Raw genomic sequence first — 24,866 nt, 5'->3', positions numbered from 1 at the left:
CAAGTTGGCAATGAGATTTTCAGCTGCCAGGTATCTTTCATTCACTCTTCCAGGCAATGTGGAGAAATTCTTGGATTAGCAGCAAGCAAAAAAAGTGATGGATGTCTGTGGCATACATTCAGATGTATGAAAAGAAATGCAAGGCGTTAGAAATGCATGCCTGGTAACATCTTAACTTACTTGAGAAGGCATATTTTCTTGTCCCAAGTGTGAAATTAGTTTCAATAACAGTTTCCAGGAGATCTTATTATTATAACATAACCATTACATTTATAGTACTTGTGGAAAGGCTTCCCTCTGTTTCTTGGGATACCTCCCAGGAGAGCCTGGCACTGAAATGCCTGACTCAGTAAATACTTATTTTTTGGTAGTGTAACCTTCTTTCCAGCAAATGTGTGATTTATAGTGATTTTTGTGGTAAAATAAATTTGGAATTATCTATCTGCATGGTATTCTTTAATAGACTGAAAAAAAATACTTTTCTTAAAAAATAAGACTTTGAAAGATGCTAAATTTTGTGAGTGATTAGAGTATAATCAAAAAGTTCACAGAATGGATCATTGCCCATGCAAGATGAATGACATATTAGACAAGCATGTACAGATAGGGAAAACTTTATTTGACTAGTCTATTAACTTTGTCTCAGGCAAGATAACCCCTCAGGAAATACCTTTTCTATACAGAAAGTAGGACCTCAGCCAAAAGGTGGAACCTTATGAAAAGGTTTTAAGTAGTCAGTAAAGCTGAAAATGTCCATACTGTGTTTCTTTGTGAATTACGGCAAAGGTTTCTGTGTCCCAATATATGCTAAAATTACCATTTCCAAAGAAGCAAATACTTCATTGCATGCTACTCTTATAAGTAAGACAATCTCTTGATTTTGAAAACTGTAAACCCAAGAGAGGAAATAGCCCCCAAGCCTCTTGAATCCAGAGATACAGACTTTACAACATAATACTTTCCAATGAATGCTAATGGTAATTTCATCTCTTCAAGAATTACTCAAGAACTACTGCATTTTCTATGTAAACTTCATTTGTTTGTTTCCATTATCTTATTGCGAAAATCCAAGTTAGGTAACATACAAGCTCCTCTCCCTATTCCCAGTGCGGTCCTTTATAAACGTAATTAAAAATTCTAACTCAAGAGAACTGTTTGTAAACAATGGTAAACAATTTCCTTCTTCAATGAGATGACCTCTTTTCCTAGGTATCAAGTATCACAGCTTGAGTTTCTCTCTTCACACCGTGAGGTCTGTATTAGGAAACAACAAAGTAAACAATAGAAAGAAGAAAGAAAAAACCACCAAGCTCTAGACCAGCTTAACTTAAAGAACTTAGCCTGACTTCAGAGAACTTAACTGAAATACTGTGGTTTTCTGATTTCTTCAGAAAATGTTGCAGGGTCCCTAGACTACATTGCGCTCTGGGCGATGCAGTCCCAAAGCACAGAAAATTTCATATGAATGCGTATAACGAATATATATGAATGCATATAAAGAATAGATGCTATACTGCAGACCATCCCTAAATTTATATCAGTCTCTCTTAACAGACCAATACACAACTTTTCTTCATGTCAAAATTGTAAAGAAAATGTAACAAAAATATGAAAAGATTTCTGCCTTTTTTTTTTTTTCCTCCAGTGGAGCTACAGCCTGCCTTTGCAGGGGTCCTTGTACTGCTGCACTGTGCTGGACTGAAAGATCTGCTTCTACCAGTGCTCTGCATCTACACAGAAGTTACTGTATTACCCCAAAAAGGGGAAAAAAGACTGTTTTGTGAACAGGGATTAAACTCATACTTCCCACCATTGTGAATTAGACAACGATCAGCATGGCTAGCTGAACTGCAATAAAATGTAGGATTATGCAACAGTGTAAAGTAAAATTACATTGATGAAATTTTAACCTTAAAAATGTCAAGTTATAGTGACCACAGTAACAGTGCCTCAGCTCTACTGCAGCTGCCAAGTAAGATGATGATGAAATTAACACCATCATGGTGATAATGTTACATTTGTGGAAATAGGTGAACTGATGAATGAACATATCTGAATTTCTGGATTTCCCTGAGTAGAAAAAAATCTCAGCTAAAACCTCGTATTAGTGTTAGTTACAGGTATTTTTTATTAAATGTAAACACACAAGGAACCTAAGTTGAAATTGATAGGATTGTTGGTTAAATCATTCTAACCCACCACAACTATCGTATGACCAAAGAAAAATGCAAGAGAATTAACCGGAATTCATTCCACTGTGAAGAGTAGACACACCAATCTTGAGTTACTATTTTCAGCTTAGTACACATAATAGGACAAGAGGGCAAAGGTAGAAATTAAAGAAAACAAATTCCAGCCATCAGGAAGAATTTTTCACATGAGAATCATAACTGTTGGAACGCTCTATCAAGTAAGGTTAATGAGGCTAACAGCTAGCAGCCAAGGAACATAAAATTAGATGGCATCATGGGTGGATGACAAAAAGGAAGCAATTTTGTAATTATCCTGAAGGCAAGAATGCTTCTGATGCTCCTTGCATACCAACATACATACAGAAACACATTTGCCTTTCAGTTACATCTGCAAAATCTGATTACCATCCTTAGGGAAATTACACAGCATAAGTGACAGGATAACCTGGACCATGAGTTTTACAAAAGGTATATAGGAAGAGGAAGGGTTATTTTTCCTTAATGGGCTGCGGTTTAAAAACTAGGTTCATTTTTCTGATTTGCTGTATTTTGCAATTTTCTTATATTCACTTACAGCTTTATACAATAAGATAATACCTAGGAACTATGAGAAAATCTACTCTCAAAACTTTTCTCGTGGAATAACGAATATAAAAATTTCTCTGCATCACTCTTTGACTTGACACTTTGTGATAGTCTGATTATGAATCATATATTTACAAAATCAACATAATGTATCCTAGAAGGTTTTCAAATAGATGTTTTGGTAAGTGTCAAGCTGAAATTTCAGTCAAACAGATGTGTGGGTTTTGTGACATCGCCATAATGATTGATGCTTCATCATGTGCTAGTTAGCAGTTTTAAAAGTGACCTGGAAAAAACTACAAAATCTTCACCCACAAAGTTAACTCATGTCACAGAGATGGAGCACTATGAAGAAAAGAAAGCAACAATCTGATAAATTGCTAGGATGGGAGCAATAAAAATACATTTTAGTACTGCTCTCTGTAAATTCTTAACCGCAAACACAGAAACATTGGGCACACACAGTAGGAAGGACTGTTTTCAGGTTATCTGTTTCTCCAAAAGGAGGAACAGCAGGGTCTTGAGAAAACACCATTTCAACAAGGAGTTCCCAGTACCATACTTCAGTGAAAAATACAACATTATTCAGATTGTTATTCAGAGATGATACAACATTTGGCCACAACGCTGAATTGAACAGAGGTAAGAAAGTTATGCTATATTCCTAGCTGGTACTAGTGATATTCTTGGTCCAGTTGTGATCGACAATTTCAAATACAAATGGATGAGAGTCATGAGCAGAGGCCAAAGACTTGAGAAAAAGGCTTCTGTTTAATGACAAATCACAGGAGGCTAATTTACATACTATCATAAACAGAAAATGACAATAGGAGTTTAAAACAGTTGTTTCACTAGATACCAGCTGTGTCATCAGTAATGCTGTCATCAGCAATGGTCGTGGAAGACACCATCGCAGACATGGCATTCTCCCAGCTTCATGCTCAAGCCTGTAATGTTCTGAAATGGGTTAAATGCCATAAACTGCATATATATACAGATATCAACATGACAAAACTAGTAATTCTGAGTTCTTAATCCACCTTGCAAAAGTAAAACAAAATCTCAGTGACAGAATTTAAAGCTAGATAAATTTGGTCTGGAAATAAGGCAAACATCTGTATTAACTTATCGTAAGAGTCATTAGCTACTGGAAAAACTTAGCAAGTGTTGTGGTGGATTCTCAGACATCAGAATATGGGATGTAATATTTCTCTAAAACCTGTGCTGTAATTCAAACATGAATTAAACTCCGGAAATTCTCATAGCCTGCATTTTAATATTAGTCTCATTCTAAAGGTTCAATGTGTCTCTCTACAACAATTTGTCACATGAATCAACTGTACTCTATCAAACCAAGTTTGTATTTTCAGTGGGTGACAGGTGAGGATTGCAGATGAAAGAAAAAAAGACCTAACAGTTTAATGCTATAAGTCTTATATAAAAAAGTGTAATGTGGTGTAATGTCATAGGGCTGAAATGAATAGAATGCTCAGCTGGCTGCTCACATGATCATTATTTAAGTCAAACTCCAGACAAAACTTCACTGGGTAAGAACACATGCAGGTCAGAAATTTGGGGACATATTCTGACTCACTCTTCCAGGACCCTATTCTGAACTTCTGGCTCCTAGAAATTAAAAACTGAACATGCTTATAGTAAAACATTTCTCAGCTCGAACAGACAGATATGACATACAACTACAAAAACTGCAAAGCCAGAAAGTGCATATAATGCTAAGTCACTCATTATTACCTGAGGGAGGCTAGGAAAGCAAAACTTCGGTAACGATTAACATGAAATCACATTGTCAGCACACACAGGAGGCATTTCTATTAATTGTTACCCTGAACATTAAATTCAGTTAATCCTTTTGTGTTCTGTTACATCTCTCAGTAACCAACAGGAAAGGTTGAATGCTTACTGTCTGATCCAAAGTGTGCTCAAGTCCATTGATTTAAAGGAGCTTTCTACAGATGTGCTGCAATCTCACTTTAAAAACTGAAAAGATAGACCATTTGATAGCACCTACTTAGATTATATTTTTCTGTTGAACATGCTGTTCTGCCTAAAAACTGGTGGCATGAAATGGCTCTCATAACATTGCAGTTAATCATTACAAAATAGTTAAGCCGGGGAAGCATTGTGCTCTTGAGTTGTTTAGACTCAAATCAATCAGTCATATGTCCTTAACAATCAGAATCCACGCGATAATATACCAAGATCTCACACTGCTACATCGTTACAAAGTGGGCTGAATATACCATTTGGAAACATCACAATCTGGGGGCACGTCTAATGCAGCCCACGGCAACACAGTGCAGAGACCCAAAAACCTAATTTCAAAGAGCCTAACTTGGGTACAGTACCCAGCCTGAATAGCATCAGTTCTAGTACATTTATAAAACCTGCTAGAGGAATTCATTAGGAATTCACTAGGAATAAGCTGCAGAAGCACAGAGCTTACTGAAAGTAACTTTTATCTTGGCAAGCTAGCCAGCTCAGTAACCTGCAGTGAAAGAAATCAGCAGACAACAGCATGCTACCGTGGGTACGGAAGGATATAACGTTTCCTTCCCTGTTACTTTTCCAAGTTAAGAGGTATTACAGATAACGTAATGCAACTGCGTCACGGAGGTATGCGCTGGACGTTAAGGAGGAGAAGTGTTTAACACCCTGCTTATAGGCTAACAGGGAGAACAAGTTCCCCCTCCTCCTTGCCGGGCCAGGCAGTGCACACCTTCTGCATCACGTAGGCTAGGGCCCACCTGCACCGTGACAGCAGCAAGACCAACACCACCAGGATGGACAGGCAGTGAGCCCTGACTTGCTCGTGCTCATTGGTTATCGACCATGGCTCTCATGTTGGGGTTATGTTTTATGACAGTCTTCTGTGTGGCTCTGCTGCTGCAGAGGCTGATGGACAGTTTGAACCTCACGCTTGAAGGAGAGCCATGTGGACATACAGTGGTCCACATTTCCAGGTCTCCCGCAGGCTTGGTCCTGCAGCAGGACCCCTCAGGCAGATGCTCTCTGCTTCTACTTGTAAAATTCTGGAGCGTCCCCTTTCCTCAAGTCTCCAAGTTCTCTGGTATTTGTCTTGCTGCTTTTGGACGTGCGGAGATTTTGGGAACAGATCATCAGATCAAAAGGTCAGAAGTCTTTCCTGCTTGTGCTCTGGAGCACAGTCTTTGTGTACATTGCTCATCTGAGAGACACAAGGGACAGCTGATGTTACTGACCAGACCCTTTGAAAAGGTTAACCAGACTATCTAAAATTACACTCAGTTCTGAAGTGTCAGAAAAAAGTAAATTTCTTCAAGCTGTGGCAAAAATGAGTTGGTCTTTCATCCAAAAAAAAGAAAGCAAGAAACAAGCAACCCCCTTGCAGTTGATTTTAATTCAGTACTCTCTCACCCCCTTTCATAGGAAAACAGTACTCCCTTTTGACAGTCTGCAATCTTGGAAGTAGGAAGATACAGCAGAAATTCTGGGATTGAACTCTCTGTCTGAAACAACTTCAGGGCAATCAGAGTGGACCACGAAAAGACAGAACAATGATCCCAGGCCTGGCTTCTCAACTACTGAGGAACAGCAGTATCCTTAAAGAGAAGGGTAAGTTCATGCTTAGAGAAAAGCTGTATACAGAGGGGGATCTTGAGATGAGATAAAGAATCTTAGGAAGGTCTCTCCTAATATGATAGAAAAAAACACAAAACAAAACAACAAAAAAACCACATTTTTTATGGGCAAATGGTTTGGGGAAGATGATACTTCTGTACAGATGAATAGATTACCATGGGGTTACCCATTATCACTAGGAGGTACCGTAACCTTGCTGCAGTCTGAAGAGTAAATTGTGAAAATACATGGCATGTGCACTTCCATATCCCTTTATCTCCTGAGAATGATGAACTTTATTTTCCCATTATGAATTTTTCTATTTGATGAAGTTATACGTGTACTTGTCCTAATGCAATATTTATTAAAAAAACTAATTGGTAGCCCCAGATTGGTAGCCTCAAGGCTAAGAGTTAATGGCAGAGGCCACTCAGTCTACCTCTCATTCATAACAAATGACGGCTCTGCCTCAGTTCCTCTCTCCTTTTTTACAAATGTTAGTGGCTCTAAAGAAGATGGTGAACGATACACTAATAACAGGGAAATCACATTCATGGAAAATGACATACCATTAAGAATTAGTAAAAAATTACACTATTCCTAATTGGAGATGGTGTACTTCCAGTGAAACACATGATCAGTCCAGACTCTATTTCATGGAAACTGGATTCTATATACAAAGGGTTCCCAAAATGCCAGTAAGATGGTTCTGATCTGGTCACAGTAACTGTCCTTAGTCCTTCTTTGGGTAAAACAATAGACTAGGTGGTTGAAAGCATGAAGCCCTGCATACCTACTAAGCAACACAGGACCATGTACGCATGTTGCTGTAGGGCTTGCATGGATTCCTTGCTCTGACAAATTCAAGACTACAGACTCAGTCTTCAAAGTGATTTATGATCCAGCCTCAAGCTACCTTACTAATCACCCATCTACTCAATGGCGACCCTACGTAATACTATGTCCTTAAGGGACAATACAGACCTCAAGCAAGAGATTAGAGTTGTGAAAGCAGAGGTAATATTTGCTTGAGGTTTGCTGACATCTCAGACTATTGAACACACCTTATCAAGAATGGCTCCAACCTTATCCCTTTGAAGGCAAAGAATTTATTCCCTCCTACATAGAAAAATAATCAGAAGATCAGTATTGGTCAAAGTATGTGTTGGATGGATGGTGTAAGATGTTTGGATCTTGATTTGATGGCATAAATTCCTAAAAGGAAATCAATATTCAAGAGAAACCTAAATTTTTCTAGATCATTCCCTAGTCCACGGACCATATGAGTTCATTTGGATAACCATTCCTTGGAAAGGGATTCAGGTATAGATGTCTGATGACTGAAACTGTTATGAAACTGCATGAAACTGTTAACATATTCTACTCCTTTGAGCCCATTTAAGCCTATTTACTCAAAGGAAAGAGGTACTGATTACTTCAATCCCTGGGTCACTAAAAGGATGAAGTCCCAGGAAGTCCGCTCCTTATTCCCTGTGACTTGGGCTAAAGGTAAGCAGACTATCTTATAGGGAACTTTTTTTTTTTTTTTTTTTAAGGTAATATTAGTAGTTTCATAGATAGGGCAGAAAGGCTGTGATCTGCTAAACAATTCAAAACTGTTGCCATAGATGAGGACTGGAAAAGTAAGAAGCAAATCTAGACTGGAAACTGACACTGTGTGACTGACAACCAATAAGCCTCAGTTTACAACAAATGAGAACAATTAAAACCCCTGCCTTCCACTACTCCCCCAGCCTTGTCTTTATACTAAAATCAGAAGGTAAAAGCACATTTTTCACATTCCCCCCATCTGACCACTCTACGTAATTACAAAATCTATAGAGAGAGGGAGACAGATGAAGATGTACTGAGGTTCTCATGCTTTTCAAGAACAGATGAAAGAGCAGTTGGGGAGTGCAGCTTAAACCAGAAAACGAGCCTGTAGCCAAGTGCTACGTACTTGAGTCACTTGGGGACTTCTTCACTTGGGGAGGACTATCTTTCCTAACACTTGGGTACAATGAAGAGGACTAGTGAATGCTTTTTTGACTTGCTTTTGCAATTTTATTTCTGACCTGTTGCCATTTGCATGTTTTTACGTGCTTATTTTTGTCCATTATTTTACTTACATGATGCAGATACTAACAAATATGGCATCACATCATGAAACATCACATAAAGCTTCAAACAAGCTATCAGGACAGGATTTACTTTACTTATTCAAGCAGGTGACATAGCAATACAGTTGTGAAGCAAGCCACAAGTATTCAGAACATTAACTGCTGCCTGCATTTTCTCACAATTTCTCAGCTGCTCATAAAGCAGCTTAGTTCTCATTCAGTCCTACACAGACAAAATTGCCCAACTCACTGACTTATGTGAGAAATGAGAGTGGGACCCTGATTTCCAGCCAATTAATCTGCATTGAGGTGTCACAGTCTGAGGCACACGTGCTATGTCTACATTAATATATTAAATATTCCCATGCCCTGCAGCTTGACCATCTGCACTGTTTAGCTGCTAGCAAGGTCCCTTGCATGCTTTTTGCTTGGGCTAGCAAGCTTTTGATTGCTTTGCTTCAGCACTCTCAAGACATTTCTCAGCACAATCTAAGGACCACAGGCAGTCTGTAAGGGGCCATCCTGTTTTGCAAATGCAGGAGGCTAGTTACTAAGGCTAACGACTATTATGGACATGGACAGACTGTGCCAGCTGGCCACAAGGGCAGAGAAGACACCTGGGACTCTGCGGTTTGCAGTAAAGGACACAGCCTGAGAGGAAGCAGCCTGTGGGCTTTACTGAGTTAAGAGATACCAGATGTGCTGGCTACCTCATAAGCACATACAGCAGAGAGAAGATCTAGGCAACTCTATACCTTCTCTGACCATGCACCTGCAAATCACCTGGGGAAAATTCAGCTTCAGTCCCACACCGCGGGGGAAATGCTTACATTTCCCCACTTGCTTCCTTCTTCCAGCGAGCGCAACTGAAGATTTTCCAAGTGTCACGCAGAGACGCCTGGGCCGTTTTCCAGCAGGCTGTTTCTCTGGCTCCCGGCTCGGGGAGATATGCCGGCTTCCCATGCTCCGCGGCCCCAGCGGCTATTCCCAGCCCTGCGCGGGAGCGGCATTCCTTTCTGCCCACTCCCTGTGCTAAGGCTCAGCCCAGGACACGCCGGCAGCCCCGGTGGGCAGCTCCACTCTCCTTCCGGAGGGGCTCCCCGGGGCTTGCTTGGGGCACCGTGAGACTGTGACCAGGTGGCTGAACACCAATTGCTCCGGGGTCAGTGGGGCTGCAGCCCAAATGTGACATGCCTTGCTGCATCTGCTCGCAGTGTGCAAACGGGGGTTGCACAGGCAGAGCTGGACCGAACCTCGCAGAAAGCCAACGCTGTGCAGCGCGTGAGGCGCACCCCAGCATGGCAGGGAGGCCTGCTGAGCTCTCCCAGCTTCCCGCATCCACCTTAAGAAGTGATTCTGCTCCCCACAGCTGCCAGGCTGCGGTTTTGCAAGCGCGGGCAGGACCCGAGCATGGTATAGGCAGCAAATCACTGATTTGTACAAACTTTTTTTCTCACCCCCCAGTCTGGAGCTCTGCACGCCCGTGATGAAGAGCAGATGTTTTCTCAACCCCGCGTTTCCACAAGTCAGACATGCAGTGAGATGGCCAGTGTCCTGCTAAGCCAGGGGCTGCAGCCTCCCAAGGATGAGGATGGGCAGAAAGGCACCCGCATGGCTCTCTGCCTCTTGTACCAGCACCAGTGGCTGATGTGTGGGCTCCGCAAGCTTGGCACTGCATGTAGCACTCACGAGCTCAGAGCTGCGCTTTGGGACAGAGCTGCAATCTGAGACAGTGATAGTTACTTGTTTTCCAAAGACACAAACAGAAATAAAAAGATCAACAACAACAAAAAAACTTTTGGCAAAGCATGACAAGTAGAAGGGTCTGTGTTTTATCCAAAATACTTCACTCTGCCTCAGATACTTCTTTTTACTCAGCCTGGTTACATTGTCAGAAGGTAATTTTGACCAGCAAAGAACTTTTAAGAGCCCTATGAAATAAAAAGGAAAACCATAGCTGGAATAAAAAATTTGTTACATGGCTTCATCAGTCAATGGTGAAGGGAGGTTTGGGCATGATCTGCAGCTAAGACCTGCCAAAAAACAAGCCAAGCCCTATTTATCTGAATGATCTTCACTTGCTGAGTTCAGAAAGCTACTTCAAAATAAAGGTTGGGATTACTTAGGAATAAATAGGACATCTGAAATATCCCAAGCAAGTGTACATCATTAGGAACAGATATGATCTAAAAATTCTTCTGAACTTGCACATATAAAATGATCTTAAAAAAAAACACTTGCCAATAATAGAATGCACAACACATTGCAAAATGCAATGTATAGTTGGGAGGAAACAAACTTTGCTATACACAAAAGTGGGGGGAAAAAATATTCCGGAATATAAACTACCTGGAAGAATTTTAAAGACAGACTCTGTGATGGACATAGTAACAGCACACACCTCTCTTCCACCAGCAAAGTATTTGCAGTGCCTTTTGGGTTACAGAGCAAAGCCTATTTTATGGGATGGAGTGGCAGTTTGCAAGGAAAGAAAGCTGTTTGCAGAAATATATATTTTTTCCTGTGCTACAAGGACTATTCTCGGTGATCAGATGAAAGCTATATTTTTTACTTTTTTAATATTTACTTATGCATCAAAACAGATGTCTGACTGAAAACTTTAATGGAGATCCTTGCCTTGGACATAAAGAAATGGATTATAATGGTGAAAGGAAGACTTGGTGTCTGACCCCAGTGAGCATCCCCAGCCCTGCTGACTGCTGTGGGGATGTACCAGCCTGTGAGGCCTTGTCTGCCTCTCCGCCCTGGCTGACATTTCCCATCCCCAGCTCCCCTGCCCCAAGGAGCAGCACCCTGCACTGTCTCTGAGTACAGAAAGTCCCTACTACCCCTCCTTCTTGGGCTACACAACTGCAACACCCTAATGGTGGAACCCTAGAAACTGCACATTATTTTACTGTAAACTGAGTGAGTCAACTGCTGCTGTCCAACTGGTTGCTGCAATTTGTAAGAAAATAACTGTTGATAAATACCTGTAAATACTGCAAATCTTACTGAGCTTTTTGCTCCCTGGGAACAAACAAGGTATTCCAAATAGTGTAAATCATTAGTTTCCTAAGGGAAAACAGGGAAGATAAGCTGCAGCCTTCGGCAAGCAAAAGCGTCATAACAGTCAACTCCAAGATCACCTCTGAATCCTTCAAGATCTTGGATCAGTATAATGCAATATGAAGAATGTTCTACTCTTTGCCTTAGAAAAGCAAAAGGAAAAAACTGATAAAAAATACTCTAGTTTCAGGCAAGAAATTCACTCATGCAAAAAGAAAGAGAGATCCACTCAAACAACCTGTGTTCTAAACTACTCAATTAAAACGTTTGTAACATGTGCCAGTTTATAGACATAGCTGAATAAGCCACAACACAGTTTTACATTTTGGTTAAGTCTATTCTGTTTAGGCTTAGAAAGTATTTTTTTTTTCCACAAAATTAAAAAAAATATAGCTTTAGAGCCATAATGCATAAAGACTTCCTGTGGTGCAATTACTACACAACAAAAGCCAGACTTACTACTTTATAAGTTCATGGAAAAACAATGTTTAATTTTTGAAACCACTCAGCTGCTTTCAGATAAAGGTGACAAAATAAGTAGATCCTTTTATTACATGATAATGTACCATGACAGGATTCTTGTCTCTCAGTGTCAACGTTTTAACCTCTGAGAAATATGGGAAGCTGCCAAAACTCTCTCTCTTCTACCAAATACAGCAAAACATGAGTATACCTTATGCCATTTAATAAATCTAAAAGACAGAATTACACTGAATATATTCTTGCAAACATCCCTTGAGCGTGCTCCTATCTGCTCACAAGAGAAAGTGAGTCAAGAGTCTACATATGGCTTTCCACTGAGAGATTACAGAACAAGGGCATGTACAAGAACCTCTTTCCATTGTTAGCACCAGGGAGACAAAGTATATTGCTTCTGGTGTATCGAGTTCTTGCATGAGTAACTTTAACCAGTGTTACAGGACATGCCTGTATACAAAGATTGGTCTGATTTAATACATATAGACACGGCAGAAATCTACCTAGGAAGAATGATTAATTCATAATAAATTAGGCTGAGCATTGGTTTCATAGGCATGACAGCTAAAGAGAATTTCACTAAGTATTTGAGGAATAATAAGGGAGTGTAACGTTTAAGGAAACTCTCTTACTGATGAGTGGAGCAGACAGCATATGAGAACAGAAGGACCAGAAGAAAGGAATTCATAGCTATAGAACAAGACTATTTCCATATATGTAATACTCGCAGAGAGTGTGTTAGTCTGTCTGACATTGTAAAGATGCTGTCAGGTGAAATCCTGGCTCTGATAAATTAAAAAAAAATCCCATTTGGGCAGCCATCCTGCTGCCCATCCACAGCATGATGCACTTTAACACTCATCATGATGGGGACACCACTGTCAGATCAAGGCATGATGGTGCCAGTGGAAGTGAGGGGTTGTGCCTCCTGCAGCTGCCTGCAAACTACCTATTTCACTCAGGACTCCTCACAGTTCTTTGTGACTGAACACAGAAAGAGTCCTCTCCAAACTACCCAGTAATTCTTTCAGGGTTCAAAGAAATAGTGAATAAAGTGATACTGGGAGGCTCCCCTAAATGATGTTTTTCTTTTTTTTTCCACATATCATTATTCTGTCCAATTTTTCTTATAAAACACCGTTATTGAACGGTGAACCAAATGGTACACTCAGCTAAACAGACGTGAAAAAGCCATGACCGCAAGCTACTGGAATTGTCCCAAATCACCCCATTGCAGTGGCGAAATAAAATTGTTCTAAAATAGGACTGCCACATTTCTCTTTGGGAGATTTACTAGACAGAGCTGTTTCTGAAGTAGTGCACTGGTAAGGAGTACGATATTTGCAGGAAGTGATGGACTCACTTTGCAAGCCCTAAGGAATGTAGCAGAAGAAGCTGATACGTCAGATTGACTACTCATTCCTACGTCACCTGTGCAGTATGCATATTTTGCACACCGTGATCTTGGTGCATGCATTCACAGTGGACATGGCCAGCAGGGTGGGCTGAGTGATTGATCCACCCCTAGCCTCTTTTGGCCTGGAAATCCTGGGTCAACAAAATGAGTCCTCCTATTTCCACCAGATAAAAGTTTCCAGATGGAAAAAAAAGGTACACATCTGGGAAAACTTGGATATATGACAGCTGCAGAGCACTGACACATAACTTAGAGTATCAACTTGTGTTAGCAACCTCATTTTACTACAAAGTCAGCAGAAAGAAGTACATAGCACTGTTGGCTTTATCCTCTCTTTGTAGGTCTTGTTGCCCTCCTTGATGCCGTCCCCCTGAATATATCCCTTTACAATATCACAGAAGTAAACAGAATCATATTCCGTACACTGCTTTGACTCTATATCCATAAATCTTTCTATACATCTATATATGTTGTTCTTTTTAAATACCTATCAGTTGTGATCGGTTATTCGTAGTTATTTTTGCAAATGTTATTCTAACTTACTCTCTCTTGACTTTCTTTTAGTCTGACATTCATTTCCTTCTTTTCTATGATTCCACTGCTCTCACCAGCATTTAGCTTTTTTAAAAAAGTGATTTTCATTAGGAGCAGTTAAAAAAAATATACTAAGAGGGCACCAATAAGGTCATCAAATGTTACAAAGCTATTTAGAAAGAAGTGTGCTTTGGGAAAGACAGGAAAAGCTCATCATCAGCAGAAGGTATATTCTCTCTGAAAAGGAAAAAAAAATGTATTTTGGATGCAATACACTTGCAGTGAGAGAAACAGGGACAAATTTGTGAACTTGGCTAAACTTTGGGTAGTTAACACAACTTAATTTTATTTAAGCCAGATGAACATTTAAATCTACAATTTAGAACAGTTCCAAATTTATTTGAGGCCTTTAACATCACCAGCCAGCATATGCCAAAGACTGCTAAAGATAACTGGGGCCTGATCCACTCCATTTGGCTGTCTCCCCTAGTATTTCCATCCAGGGACTTCTCTTCCCTAGCTCACTTTGAGCCTAAAGCTGGAGTCCTCTCCTCTGGCCAAAGACACCATTACTTCTGCCCCGATACTCTGATATTCTAAACATCCTCTTTCTTTTTCTTCCTCTCATTTCTTTCTCTGCTTAGAAACATCCACTCCATAGCAGCTACAACAGTCTGCCAGACACGGTGTCCAGCCAAATGTCCTAGGTTCCCCTCTTTCTCCCTCCTTGCTGTCTTTCTCCTTCATCTCATTCCAGTGTCCTCCTATATATAACGTCACTCATTCAGCAATGCTTACCTCGACCAACTGGAACCCATTCTCATATATGGCTGTTGAATTCAGCTGCTCTGTTTGTCTTATTACAGGCGGAAGAATGATTTTTAAGATCTGGTCTAACAGTCTTCAATAACTCATAACGATTTTTGATGATGACTGCCAGCTGCCCACCAGTAAGTACTCAGGTGCTGCTGCTTCCCACACGTCTACTTTATCACTTTGCAGACACATTCAGATGGGGGCTGTTGCTGCGAGGAGCGAGCTGCCCGCCTCTCACCCCCAGCTGTTGGCTCCCAGGGCTGTGACAGCCCAAGTTTCCATGAATGCACGTGGGGATCTGAGCAAAGCTAAAGTTAGCTCTCCACACTCTTCTCTTTTTGGGGGCTGGTTAGTTTAAACCAATAATTTTCCAGTTCAGCTCGCCACGTGACTATAGAAAGATCTGTGCTGGCTGAGGGAAGGGAGGGGCACTTGGGTGGAAAATGGGATAAATACTTTGGTAGCAATGCAGCTCTAATTCTTCATGGAAAGATGATCATACTTCTCACTCACATGCACAGGAGTGTTTCATCTCCTAAGCAGCTGCCACTATAGAACTGCTCATCAGGGAAACCTGACCTCCACAGGGGCCAACTTAATCTTCCATGAAATTCTGGGGAAAACATCACTTTCAAGGAGATTCAAGGAGCCATGACCAGACTGCATGCACTAACTTGAGGAGGTAGCTCAGATACCTCCTTGGTATCCCTCTGCATTAACCCTGCAGCCTGCGGTCTACAAGCAAGAACATGAAGGAGAATAAATCATCCCACACTATGGCTAAAGCTCAGGTATCACGCTACGCGCTCTGCAGCACACCTTCAGAAAAAGAAGAGGCAAACCACAAATGACACCGTTTTAGGTCAACCGATCCCAGTGATTTCATTACTGGACCCAAAATGCTTGCATTGTTATCAGCCTGTTCTGGTTTCAATAGCACATGGTAGCATCATTCCTTTCGTGCAACTCAGCAGAAGGATGACGCCACCAAAAGATCGTGGCAAAGAAAAATAGCACATGACACTCGAGGGCCTCACTTGCTGCCCTTCCTGCGGGGCTATGGGTCTTGTCTGCCAGCTTTTGCTTGGCCACGATGGGAAGAAACTCCCCCAACACCCCACCAGGCACAACCAGCCATGCAGACCGAAGGGCAAACCGCAGCGACAATCGTGTGCCACAACACCTGCTGCAAAAGCCCTGATATTTCCTGCTTCTTAAGACATTATGCCATCTCCCTGCAAAGACTTAACTACACTAGGTATTCATGAGGAGTGTAAAGTAATAAAAAAGGGGTAAAAGCTGCAGCTGCAGAGAGTGGGATTAAAATGTAAGTAGGATAGCTCTTAAAAAAGGTAATTGAGGTGCAACTTGCCCTCGCGCATGACCACAGATCCTCACCCCCACTTGGTGGCTGACAGATGTGGCCACAAGCCAAGTCTCAGCAGCCTTCCAGTCTGCAGCATTCAGGCCTGATCCAAAGCCTACTATCAATAAAGAAAATCTTCCCGGTAAATTCACCAGACTTTGGGACAGGCACATTCAAACTCTTCCAGTTCTTTCACAGCCTCGTGACAGTGACCAGAGAGTTAAAATAACTTCTGTTTACATCAACACCTCGAGCTGATAGTCACAATCACCTATTACAACATTTAACTTACTGATTTTGATTTTTTGGGCGGTTTAATGATTTAAACAGCAATGTATTTATTAGCATGCCTGTGACTTGTAAAATGAAGCCATAGGTTCAGATTCTCAGTGCTCAGATGAGGTCTGTACTTAACCGAAGGCATTTCACCTGTAGGTTACCTTCCCCCAGGTACCCCCTGGTATCTACAGCACCGCATTTTTGTCCCACCCATCTGCCCCGGTGCTTTTCATATGAAAATGAAGATGTCTTGGGGCTTGCTTCTAATCACTCGCTGTTACTTTAGCGGCTTACCCAGCCTGAGCAAAAGTAACCGTGGCATACTTCAGAGCACCTGACAGCAAAGTCTCAGGCTTCTCTGCTAGACATCGTGCTGTCGAAGGCAGCAATCTGCCAGGCTTGCGGGGCCGATTTGTCGGTTGTTTCTTTTAACGGCACGATAGATAAAGCCATCTGGCAAAGGAAAGCGCAGTTCCTCACTCGCCGGTGCCCAGGGAACTGCTTCTGCCTTCCCCCTCCTCGGTAAGAGTCGCACGGCGTTTTGTTTTACTTACAGCATCTACTCTGACGGCTGACAGCACCACCTCCAGCAGGACCAGCACGACCCCCAGATCCCTGCACGGAGAGGGGAACAAGCTCAGTGTTGTTGCAAGCGAGCACAAACACAAGCACGTGATGGACCTCCGCGGCCCAAGGTGACAAGGCGACTTCGGAAAAGTTGTTCCCCGCAGCACCCCCCCCCCCCCCCCCGGGCGGATTTACTTACTGACAAACCAAACCACGCGCGCTGGGAAGCTGCGAGATGTCCATCTTCGCTCCTTCCCAGCCCGGGGGCTCCGCTCACGGCTTCCTCCCGCCGCCGGGCCGTCCCCTGCGAGCCGAGCCGAGCCCGCTCCCGACGCCGGGCACCCTCCGGAGCTCGGCGAGGCGCTGCCGGGGGGGGGGGGGGGTGGCTCGCAGCCGCCCTGCCCGGGACGCCCCCGGCCCCTGCCCCGCTCCGCGCCCGCTCCGCTCCTCTCCGCGCCCTCCCGGGCGGTGTGGGGCGAGGAAGCGGCGCCTCTCCCCCCGCCGCCCGCCCGCACCCACCCGTGGCGGGCGGAGGAGGAGGAGGAGGAGGAGGAGGAGGAACCGCGGGGAGCGGGCGAGGTTGCGCGCTCCCAGGGTCTCCGCCCGGGGGGAGGAGAGGGGGCTGCCGCCGCCCATCGGTTACGGCGAGGCGAGTCCCTCGCATTGCAGGCGCCGCGGCCGCCACGGAGGGGAGAGGCACGGCTTTGGGGCCGGCCCCGCGGAGCCCCCACGCCGAGCCGCCGGCACGGTGCGCGGCAGCATGCGGCTCTGGCTGGGCTTCGGGCTGCTGCTCAGCGCCGAGCTCGGCGCCGTGGCCGCCGCGGTGAGTACGAGGGGGCTGCCCCCGCGCCCCCCTCGGACCCCCTCCTCCGGGGACGGGACCCGAGGGACCGCGGATCCCCCGGAATCGCGCGGGGGGTCTCCGCGGGTGGGGAGGCGCGGCGGCCAGGTGGGGGACCGGAGGGGATGCCCGGCTGCCCCGCCGCCTCCCTGCGCGGGTGCGGAGCGGGACCGGGCGCGGGGCGCCGCGGGATGGCCGCGGGGGATCCGGGTCCGGGTCTGGGTTTGGGTCCGGGTCTGGGTTTGGGTTTGGGTCCGAGCTCCGGGCACGGCCCCGCCGTGGTCTCGCTGCTCGCCCCCGGCTCCTCGGGGAACACCTCGGGGTTGGGAGGGAGGATGGAGAGCGCAGCCGGGACCTAAAGCAGCGAGGGCGCCCGGAGAGCGATAAACAAAACAAAACAAAACGGAAAGGTGAGCTTTTGAAGGGAAAAGCAGCGACGCAAAAATCGGTTGGCTGCTTGGATTCAAAGCGTCGTGCTCGCTGCCTTTGACCCCCGCGATGGGCAGTCGGCCGGAGACCAGGAAGGATTCTGATGTTAATGATTAAAGTTCAGTTCTGGCACCTTTCCCGACAGAGCGAGATTCAGCTGCAGGCATGTAAAATCGAAAGTATGCAAGTAGTCTGAAAGTTTTGCTAAGGGAGCTAATTTTATCCCTGAGATATTAGCTACCCGCTGTCCTTAAGTTAAAGGACTCCGTTTCCTGGTGCTCCTGAAGTATTTTGCAGTCCCTCGGACCTTCTCTCCCCTAAGCAAAGGCAGTTGACATGATAATGCGAACTGGGTCGTCTTCTCATGGTCTCTGGTTTCTTGCTTTTGGGGAGTTCGACCCCGTAGTAGTGAAATCCAGGGGTGCAGAAAACTTCAGTAGGCACGGGCAGATGGGTTGTTTGCCACATTCCCTGCCATAAATGTAAGACCTGGCATTTTAAGCAGTGAAGGAAGAAGCAGAGAGGGTCATTGTAAACTTGTTTTCTGCAGAAAGCAAGTTCTATATTGAACTGCATTTTCTGTGTGACCATGGGGATGGTATCTATGCCTTGGATCAGCTGAAGTCAGAAATGCACTGAACTTCTGACGTCTGATCTGTTGCTCCTAGGCTGATAGTATCAGGCTCGCAGTGATGGCAGTAAATCACTTGGTGATGCACCTTTGGGATGATTCACCCATCATTTGGCATTAAACTGTCTTCCTTTCAGGATATAATTAAATTTAATTAATTAAAATCTTTTGAGGTAAATCATTCATGTTTGAGTTCTGCATTTGGTGTTCCTAGAGGTATAAATGTCTCTCTGTGAAATACGTTCCCACCTTGCGCAGTTTAAGTGAAGTCATTGGGTAAACCAAGGCTGTCAGTCACAGACAGACAGCTACGTGAGGAAGACGTGCACATTAAAAGAAAATTCGAGCTTTAATATCAGTTATACAATTTCAAGCCTTCCATAGCAACCCTGAATTGTTCTAAAGTTGTCCTGTGTGTGCAGCATAAGTTGCTGTATTCAGATCAAGGCTCCTAAATGCGATCTGGAGCTGTTAATTATGTTACGGAGCTGTCACACTATTAACCACTCTTTCTGTGCTGTGCTGGCTGCAGATTGCTCCCGATCGGTGCCACCAGGAAACACAAGCATGCCACGGAAGCCGAGCTCCTTGTGGCTTTATTGCCGTGGATGAACTTTCAGCCATGCAGGGGTGGCCTTTCGCTGAGTGCCGTTCTGCCAGCACCGTCCCCAGCAGCTCCCCAGAGGCGCTGGGGCCTGCTTCTCTCTGGAGAGCCTAGAGCCGGCTTGGTGCGCCCGGGTGATGGCGGCTGAGTGGGGCTGTCACATGGGCCTCGTTCTCCTGCTTTCTGAGGGCTGGCGGGGCTGGTCCCATGCTCACATTGTCCTCGTCCAAACGTGTCCCTGCTGCTTGGTTGCTCTGTTTATGTTTGAGCAACGGTCGTGTTAAAAGAGGCCGTGCAGTAGGAGAGGTTGGATGCAGCACTGGGGGCGACAGGCTGAAGGAAGCAGCTGGTTCTTTCCTGCCCTGAAATAGCTTGCATCAGCTAGATGAAAAAATCGTTATACTTGTGCAGCCACCGTCTTGTCATGCTCTTAGTCGTCCTGTGGCCTTCATCACAGAATCACTGAGGCTGGGGGCACTTTGCAGAACGACTCATCCAAACCCTGCCCAGAGTGGGCTGCTCAGGGCCATGTCCTGTGGGGTTCTGAGCACCTCCAAGTATGGAGGCTCCACAGCCCCTCTGTGCAACCCGTCCCAGTGCTCAGTAGACATGTTTCTTCATAGTTCTCCTCGTGGTTGTGCAGGAGTGACTAGCTGAAACTCGAAGTCATGTCAGCGAGGGCAAATGTAGCAGAAGCAGCTTTTGCTATTTTGCTCGCAGGGATTCTGCAGAGTAACAGGGCTGACAGTAAAAAACTCTTTTTATCACTGACTTACTCATGATTAAATACATACAAGGAGATTGGGAAGGACTGCTCTCACGTCAGCATTTGATGCAGCAAAGCCAGCCTTGAGCCAGTTGCTGTCAGGATCCCGTGCCCTAGTGCACAACAGGGGACCACTCCTTTGCAGCTCCCATGGGGACCATGCCAGGGTGTGAAATGGCACTATGAAGTGCACCCACATGTGGCACTGGAAGCTCAAAGCATTTTATGTTCACCCATTATCATTGAAATATTAATTATAGCTGATTTGGGCTTTTGTACTGTTCCGTGTTTTTCTCAGGAGATTCATTTTCAAATTGTAAGGGGAGCAGAGCAGAAGACAGGGCAGCAGTTTACGGTGTTTTCAGGTCAGACTGAGAGAGAGCTCCCGTGAGGCGGTTACAGGAGAAACTTGTTTTGATGGATCTCTGCAGGGGCTCTCATTTCTGACACTCTTCAAGCTGCCGCTTCCTTTGGAGAAAGTCTGCTTCCTAGCATTAGTACTGCTTGGTTGAGAGATGACAATGCCATGGAAATCCTGGTTTCGTGTTTTGATACCCTCTCCACACCACTGCAGATGCCTTCTGTGTGTTTTCTGAAACGGAGCAAGATCTCCTGGCTGCATTTAAGTAACGGGGCAGATCGTTCTTGACATGAGCAGGCTGGGTGCTGGTGGGAGGCCAGGAGATCCCTGTCCCCAGGTGAGCCCTGCCTGGGGCACGTGCCCCAGCAGAGGCTAGGATGAGGCTGCTCTGCCCTTTTCCCCCTCACGCCTTCCTCTCGTCACCCTCCTGTTTTGAAATCATAAAACCACCACCAACCAACCAAACAAAAAAACCCTGCTCCCAACTAGTCTGAATGATTTTTCTGTTCTGATTATGTTAAAAGCAGTTTATTGAGATAAAGGCAGGTAAACCAAGGGCAGATAAAAGAAATGACTAAAGAGGCCTGGATGACTGACAGCAGTTCACTTGGGTGTGCTTTTACTAGTGAAATCAGGCTATGTTGGGCACCTGCCTTCTGCAGCCTTTCATGCCTAGCACTGTGACTGTCTGGTGTTGAGAGACTCAGCTCACCTCTCCCTCAAGGCCATTTGAGATCCTTGTCCCTAAATGACCTCAAGGACTTGTCTTGTTGACGCTAGGAGCATGTCTAACAAACCCTGGCAAGTTTTAGTTCAGGATGGAGATAAGGTTATTGTAATTCAGCAGATGTGGCCAGAAGGAGAGACCCAAAAGACTTCCACAGAGTTAAGCACCTCCCAGGCTAGAAGGCATCCCTGAGAAATGGGAAATGAGGGTTGGTTCCCCCTGCCAGGCTGTGGTGGGACGCAAGAAGGTGTGAAGAAGGACAGCACTCTCCCTTGCTCCTGTAGGAGCTGGGTGGCCTGATAGGAAGGGGTGTGGGACCGGGGGTGGTAGATGGTGCACTGCAGAGAAAGATGAGAGCATGGACAGGAATGTGGCCTTCCAGCTGGGAGATTCACATGTCATCTCCTCCCATGTGATTCCTAGTGTTGTCTGTAGCCTTGTTGTTACAGGAACTGCACTTGCTCAGGAGGTGGGAGAGGTGGATGAATCCCTCTGGGCAGAAGGGGAATTAAGATGAGTTGCCCAGCTCCCCCAGGGACACCACTGTTGCATGAGAAGGGCATAGTGGTGGCTGCTCCTCCAACCCTATATCAGAGCAAGAGTAACCCAGTTCTGCATCCCTCAGGTATCTGAGGTTGGCTACTTGCATATAGGAGAGGGACTGTGGCCTCAGAGCTGACCAAGCACCTGCTTGTGAGCAGTGGTTTTGGGAGGGGAGAGTGTGGCAGGGGGTCTAGAGAAGCGGGTTGCTTCAGGAGCACGTACGGGGTTGCTGCCGGCTGTGTTTGAGCACCACCAACTGAGCACGCCGGTGATGGAGATCTCAGCCAGCCTCCTTTCCCGAGCAATACTGACTCATCTTCGTCAGCCCCTTCCCGCAGCCAGCTGTACAGCGTCAGCAGGCGCAAGTGCATTTCTGAACCGTCATCCCAAGTAGCACAGTTCTCACTTCTGGGCGCTCGTGTGTGTTCAGTGTCTTCAGAACTACTGCAGTATTTCATCGCAGCTCATCTGCTTAGCGTTTGTAGTCCTGGGATATATAGTTAGGTTGTATGGGGTCTGAGGTTATGCTGGTTGTATATGCTGTCAGTTGCCATGATCACGTAAAGAAATGTAGGATAGCTGCTTTAGGCAGCTAAGACAATTGTTTAAAAATGTCAGAAACCATCTCTAGGGCTAGGCTTGTGAATATTGTTCTTTTTATAGAACTAGACTAAACAAGATTCAACAACCTCAACATGAGAATAAATTGACTTACTTCATCAGTGTTTAAAAGTTACGTAGTGCTCCCTTCCCAGAATTTCCGCTGATATTACAAAGGCTTTTGACACCTTGCAAAATATGGCCAAAGGGAGAAATTTGGGCATGGGCTATAACCTGACTGAAATAGCAACCAGTGTAGATAGGGAGCATTTGAATATATGAAGCACTGCTACAATTTAACGATGTTTGTGGGAAGATAAATTTTGACTTCTCTGGGTTGTGGCTGGCTGGGATTATTCTTGGTAATTTAATACATCAGAAAAGTATGTGGCATTAGCCCTCCAAGAGTCTTTATATAGCAGTATCTTGGACAATGTGGACATAAAAAGCAGAACAAATTAAAACATTGTTGACATATATCAGTTACTGTCATTGTGCCATTCTAATCTGCAGTGACTTTCAGTAAAGAGAAAGGCAAATGTGTACTTTATAAATAATATAAGTAGAAATTACAAAAAAACATGGTCTGCCATTACTCTCTGACATGTATAAACAGATAAAGAATGACCAAAAGTTTTAATCAGAAAAAATGTGTCTGTTTCAGTTTTATGTTTCTACTTAGTATTGAGAAAAATACATGTATACAACTAATCAGGATTGAGTAAGTATTTCTGAACTGAAAAGATGACTGTTTAACCTCCGTTTATCTTTGAGATACTCTCTTAGAGAAAGGCAGAGCCTGGATAAATGTTCTAAAGAAAAAAAAAAGTGTGTACTTAAAAGCACCTTTGCTTCCAGTTCCTCGTACTTCTGGATACTCTATTCTGCTCTAGATTCGGTTCTTACTGCTTTAATTGATCAAGTGTCTCAACTGGGTGTTTCTCTGGAAATCTCTTACAGCCTGCATCCCATTGTGCCTACCTCCATCATATTTTCAACCCAGGCAAAAACCACAGGAAGCCTTAAGGTTGTATTAACTCTTCATAGCTTAGGTGAATGTGTGGTGATGGTAGGAAATACTCCTCCTCACCTTGGATTTGCCAAGTTGTAAGGATATGAAACTTTGTACTGTCAGAGTCTGGGTTCAGACAATAATTGTGGTGCTACTTGTATACCTGTGCTGCAGAGTCTCAGTAGCGTTGGTGCATCACTGGTCCAAGGTGTTGCTGTGTTGCAGCAGGCAACAGGTGCCGTGGGAGCCTGGGAATCCTCTTGGGTGGAGATGAGTCAGCCTGGCCTCACAACCCACAAAAAAAGCTCTTTTTTTTTTTTTTTTTTTTCCTGGAGAGTGTAATATGACAGAAAAGGCATGGCCAAAGATGAAAAGAGAAAAGCCAGAGGAAAATGTGAAGACGGTGGATTTTCTTCTTTTTAAATCACCTTCTTGTAGCCACACACATTTTCTGAAATAAATGGCATAAAATTTTCTGACGTTGTGCCAATCTAATTCATAGAAAGTGTAGCTGTGTTTTTAACACAGTTATTCCATTTGTTTTATAGAATATTATGTAGGTTGGAGTTTTTGGGTGGATCCAAGAGATCTACTAAACATCCTCTGTTCCCCTCCTTTCCTCTGCCTTTTCTGTCTGTGCACACTCCTGCTGCCTTTACCTTCACTGCTCCTGTTGCTGGCAAACAGCCCCTTGCAGGGTCTGAGGAAGGGTGTGCATCACCAGCAGAACAATGCAGTGCACAAAACACAAAGTGCTGTCAAGTGTGTGGGGTAAACAAATTGCAAAGTAATCATTCATTTTCTTTCATCTTTTTGTGGCTTTCATCCGTTAGTAACCGTGACAGATACAACATTTTGAGATGAAGGTTTTCAAGATGGCTAAGAAGGAGCTGGTGGAATAAAAGATCAAAGTTATAAAAATACCAAAATTAATTTCAATCTCTACAACTGGGAAGCAAAAATAGTTTTTTAGGTAAGATTTTGTCACCCCAGTGGAGAACTTTGTGTAGCTGTTAAAGTAGTAACAGAAGCGATGTGCTAAAAAGCCTGGATTTATAGACTCTGTACTTCATCTCTGAACTGAAATATGATGAAAACCACAAATTAGTTCTGGATGTTGAACTTCTTTGAAAGCTGCCAGAAGTCTAGGGGTGTTCCCCTGCACATGCTAGAAGAAAATGACCTGAAGTAGCTAACATTGCATCTCCTCTACTACATGTAAAAAAACAAGTCTTTTCTCTGCCCCTGTTCTTCTCAGCTGCTGTGGAGTTTATGATCTCTCTGGCCACACGAAAGGTGGTTTCAATATCAG

General features: G+C 44.2%; 2 protein-coding genes across 3 annotated transcripts in view; one reads left to right on the top strand and one right to left on the bottom strand.

Annotated features, from left to right (window-relative positions):
- The window catches only part of COL4A2 (collagen type IV alpha 2 chain), a 139,787-nt gene extending 122,408 nt beyond the window's left edge, over positions 1-17,379 (bottom strand). Inside the window, exons 1-2 of the mRNA XM_080605208.1 lie at positions 17,240-17,379; positions 17,028-17,088 (exon numbers count right to left, since the gene is read on the bottom strand). Coding sequence (XP_080461334.1) covers positions 17,028-17,088; positions 17,240-17,283 — 105 coding nt within the window. The 5' untranslated portion in view covers positions 17,284-17,379. The remainder of the gene's footprint in view (positions 1-17,027; positions 17,089-17,239) is intronic.
- Positions 17,276-24,866, top strand: part of COL4A1 (collagen type IV alpha 1 chain) — a gene marked incomplete at its 5' end in the record, with an annotated part of 129,074 nt that continues 121,483 nt past the window's right edge. For both annotated transcript variants that reach the window (XM_080605168.1, XM_080605169.1), the window contains one exon: positions 17,276-17,863. In XM_080605168.1, coding sequence (XP_080461294.1) covers positions 17,276-17,863 — 588 coding nt within the window. The remainder of the gene's footprint in view (positions 17,864-24,866) is intronic.

The sequence above is a fragment of the Anser brachyrhynchus genome, assembly GCF_964034855.1.
Source record: "Anser brachyrhynchus genome assembly, chromosome: 1".
Taxonomy (NCBI): Eukaryota; Metazoa; Chordata; class Aves; order Anseriformes; family Anatidae; genus Anser; species Anser brachyrhynchus.
The sequence above is the reverse complement of the archived record's forward strand: the minus strand, read 5'-3'. Positions and strand labels throughout refer to the sequence as shown.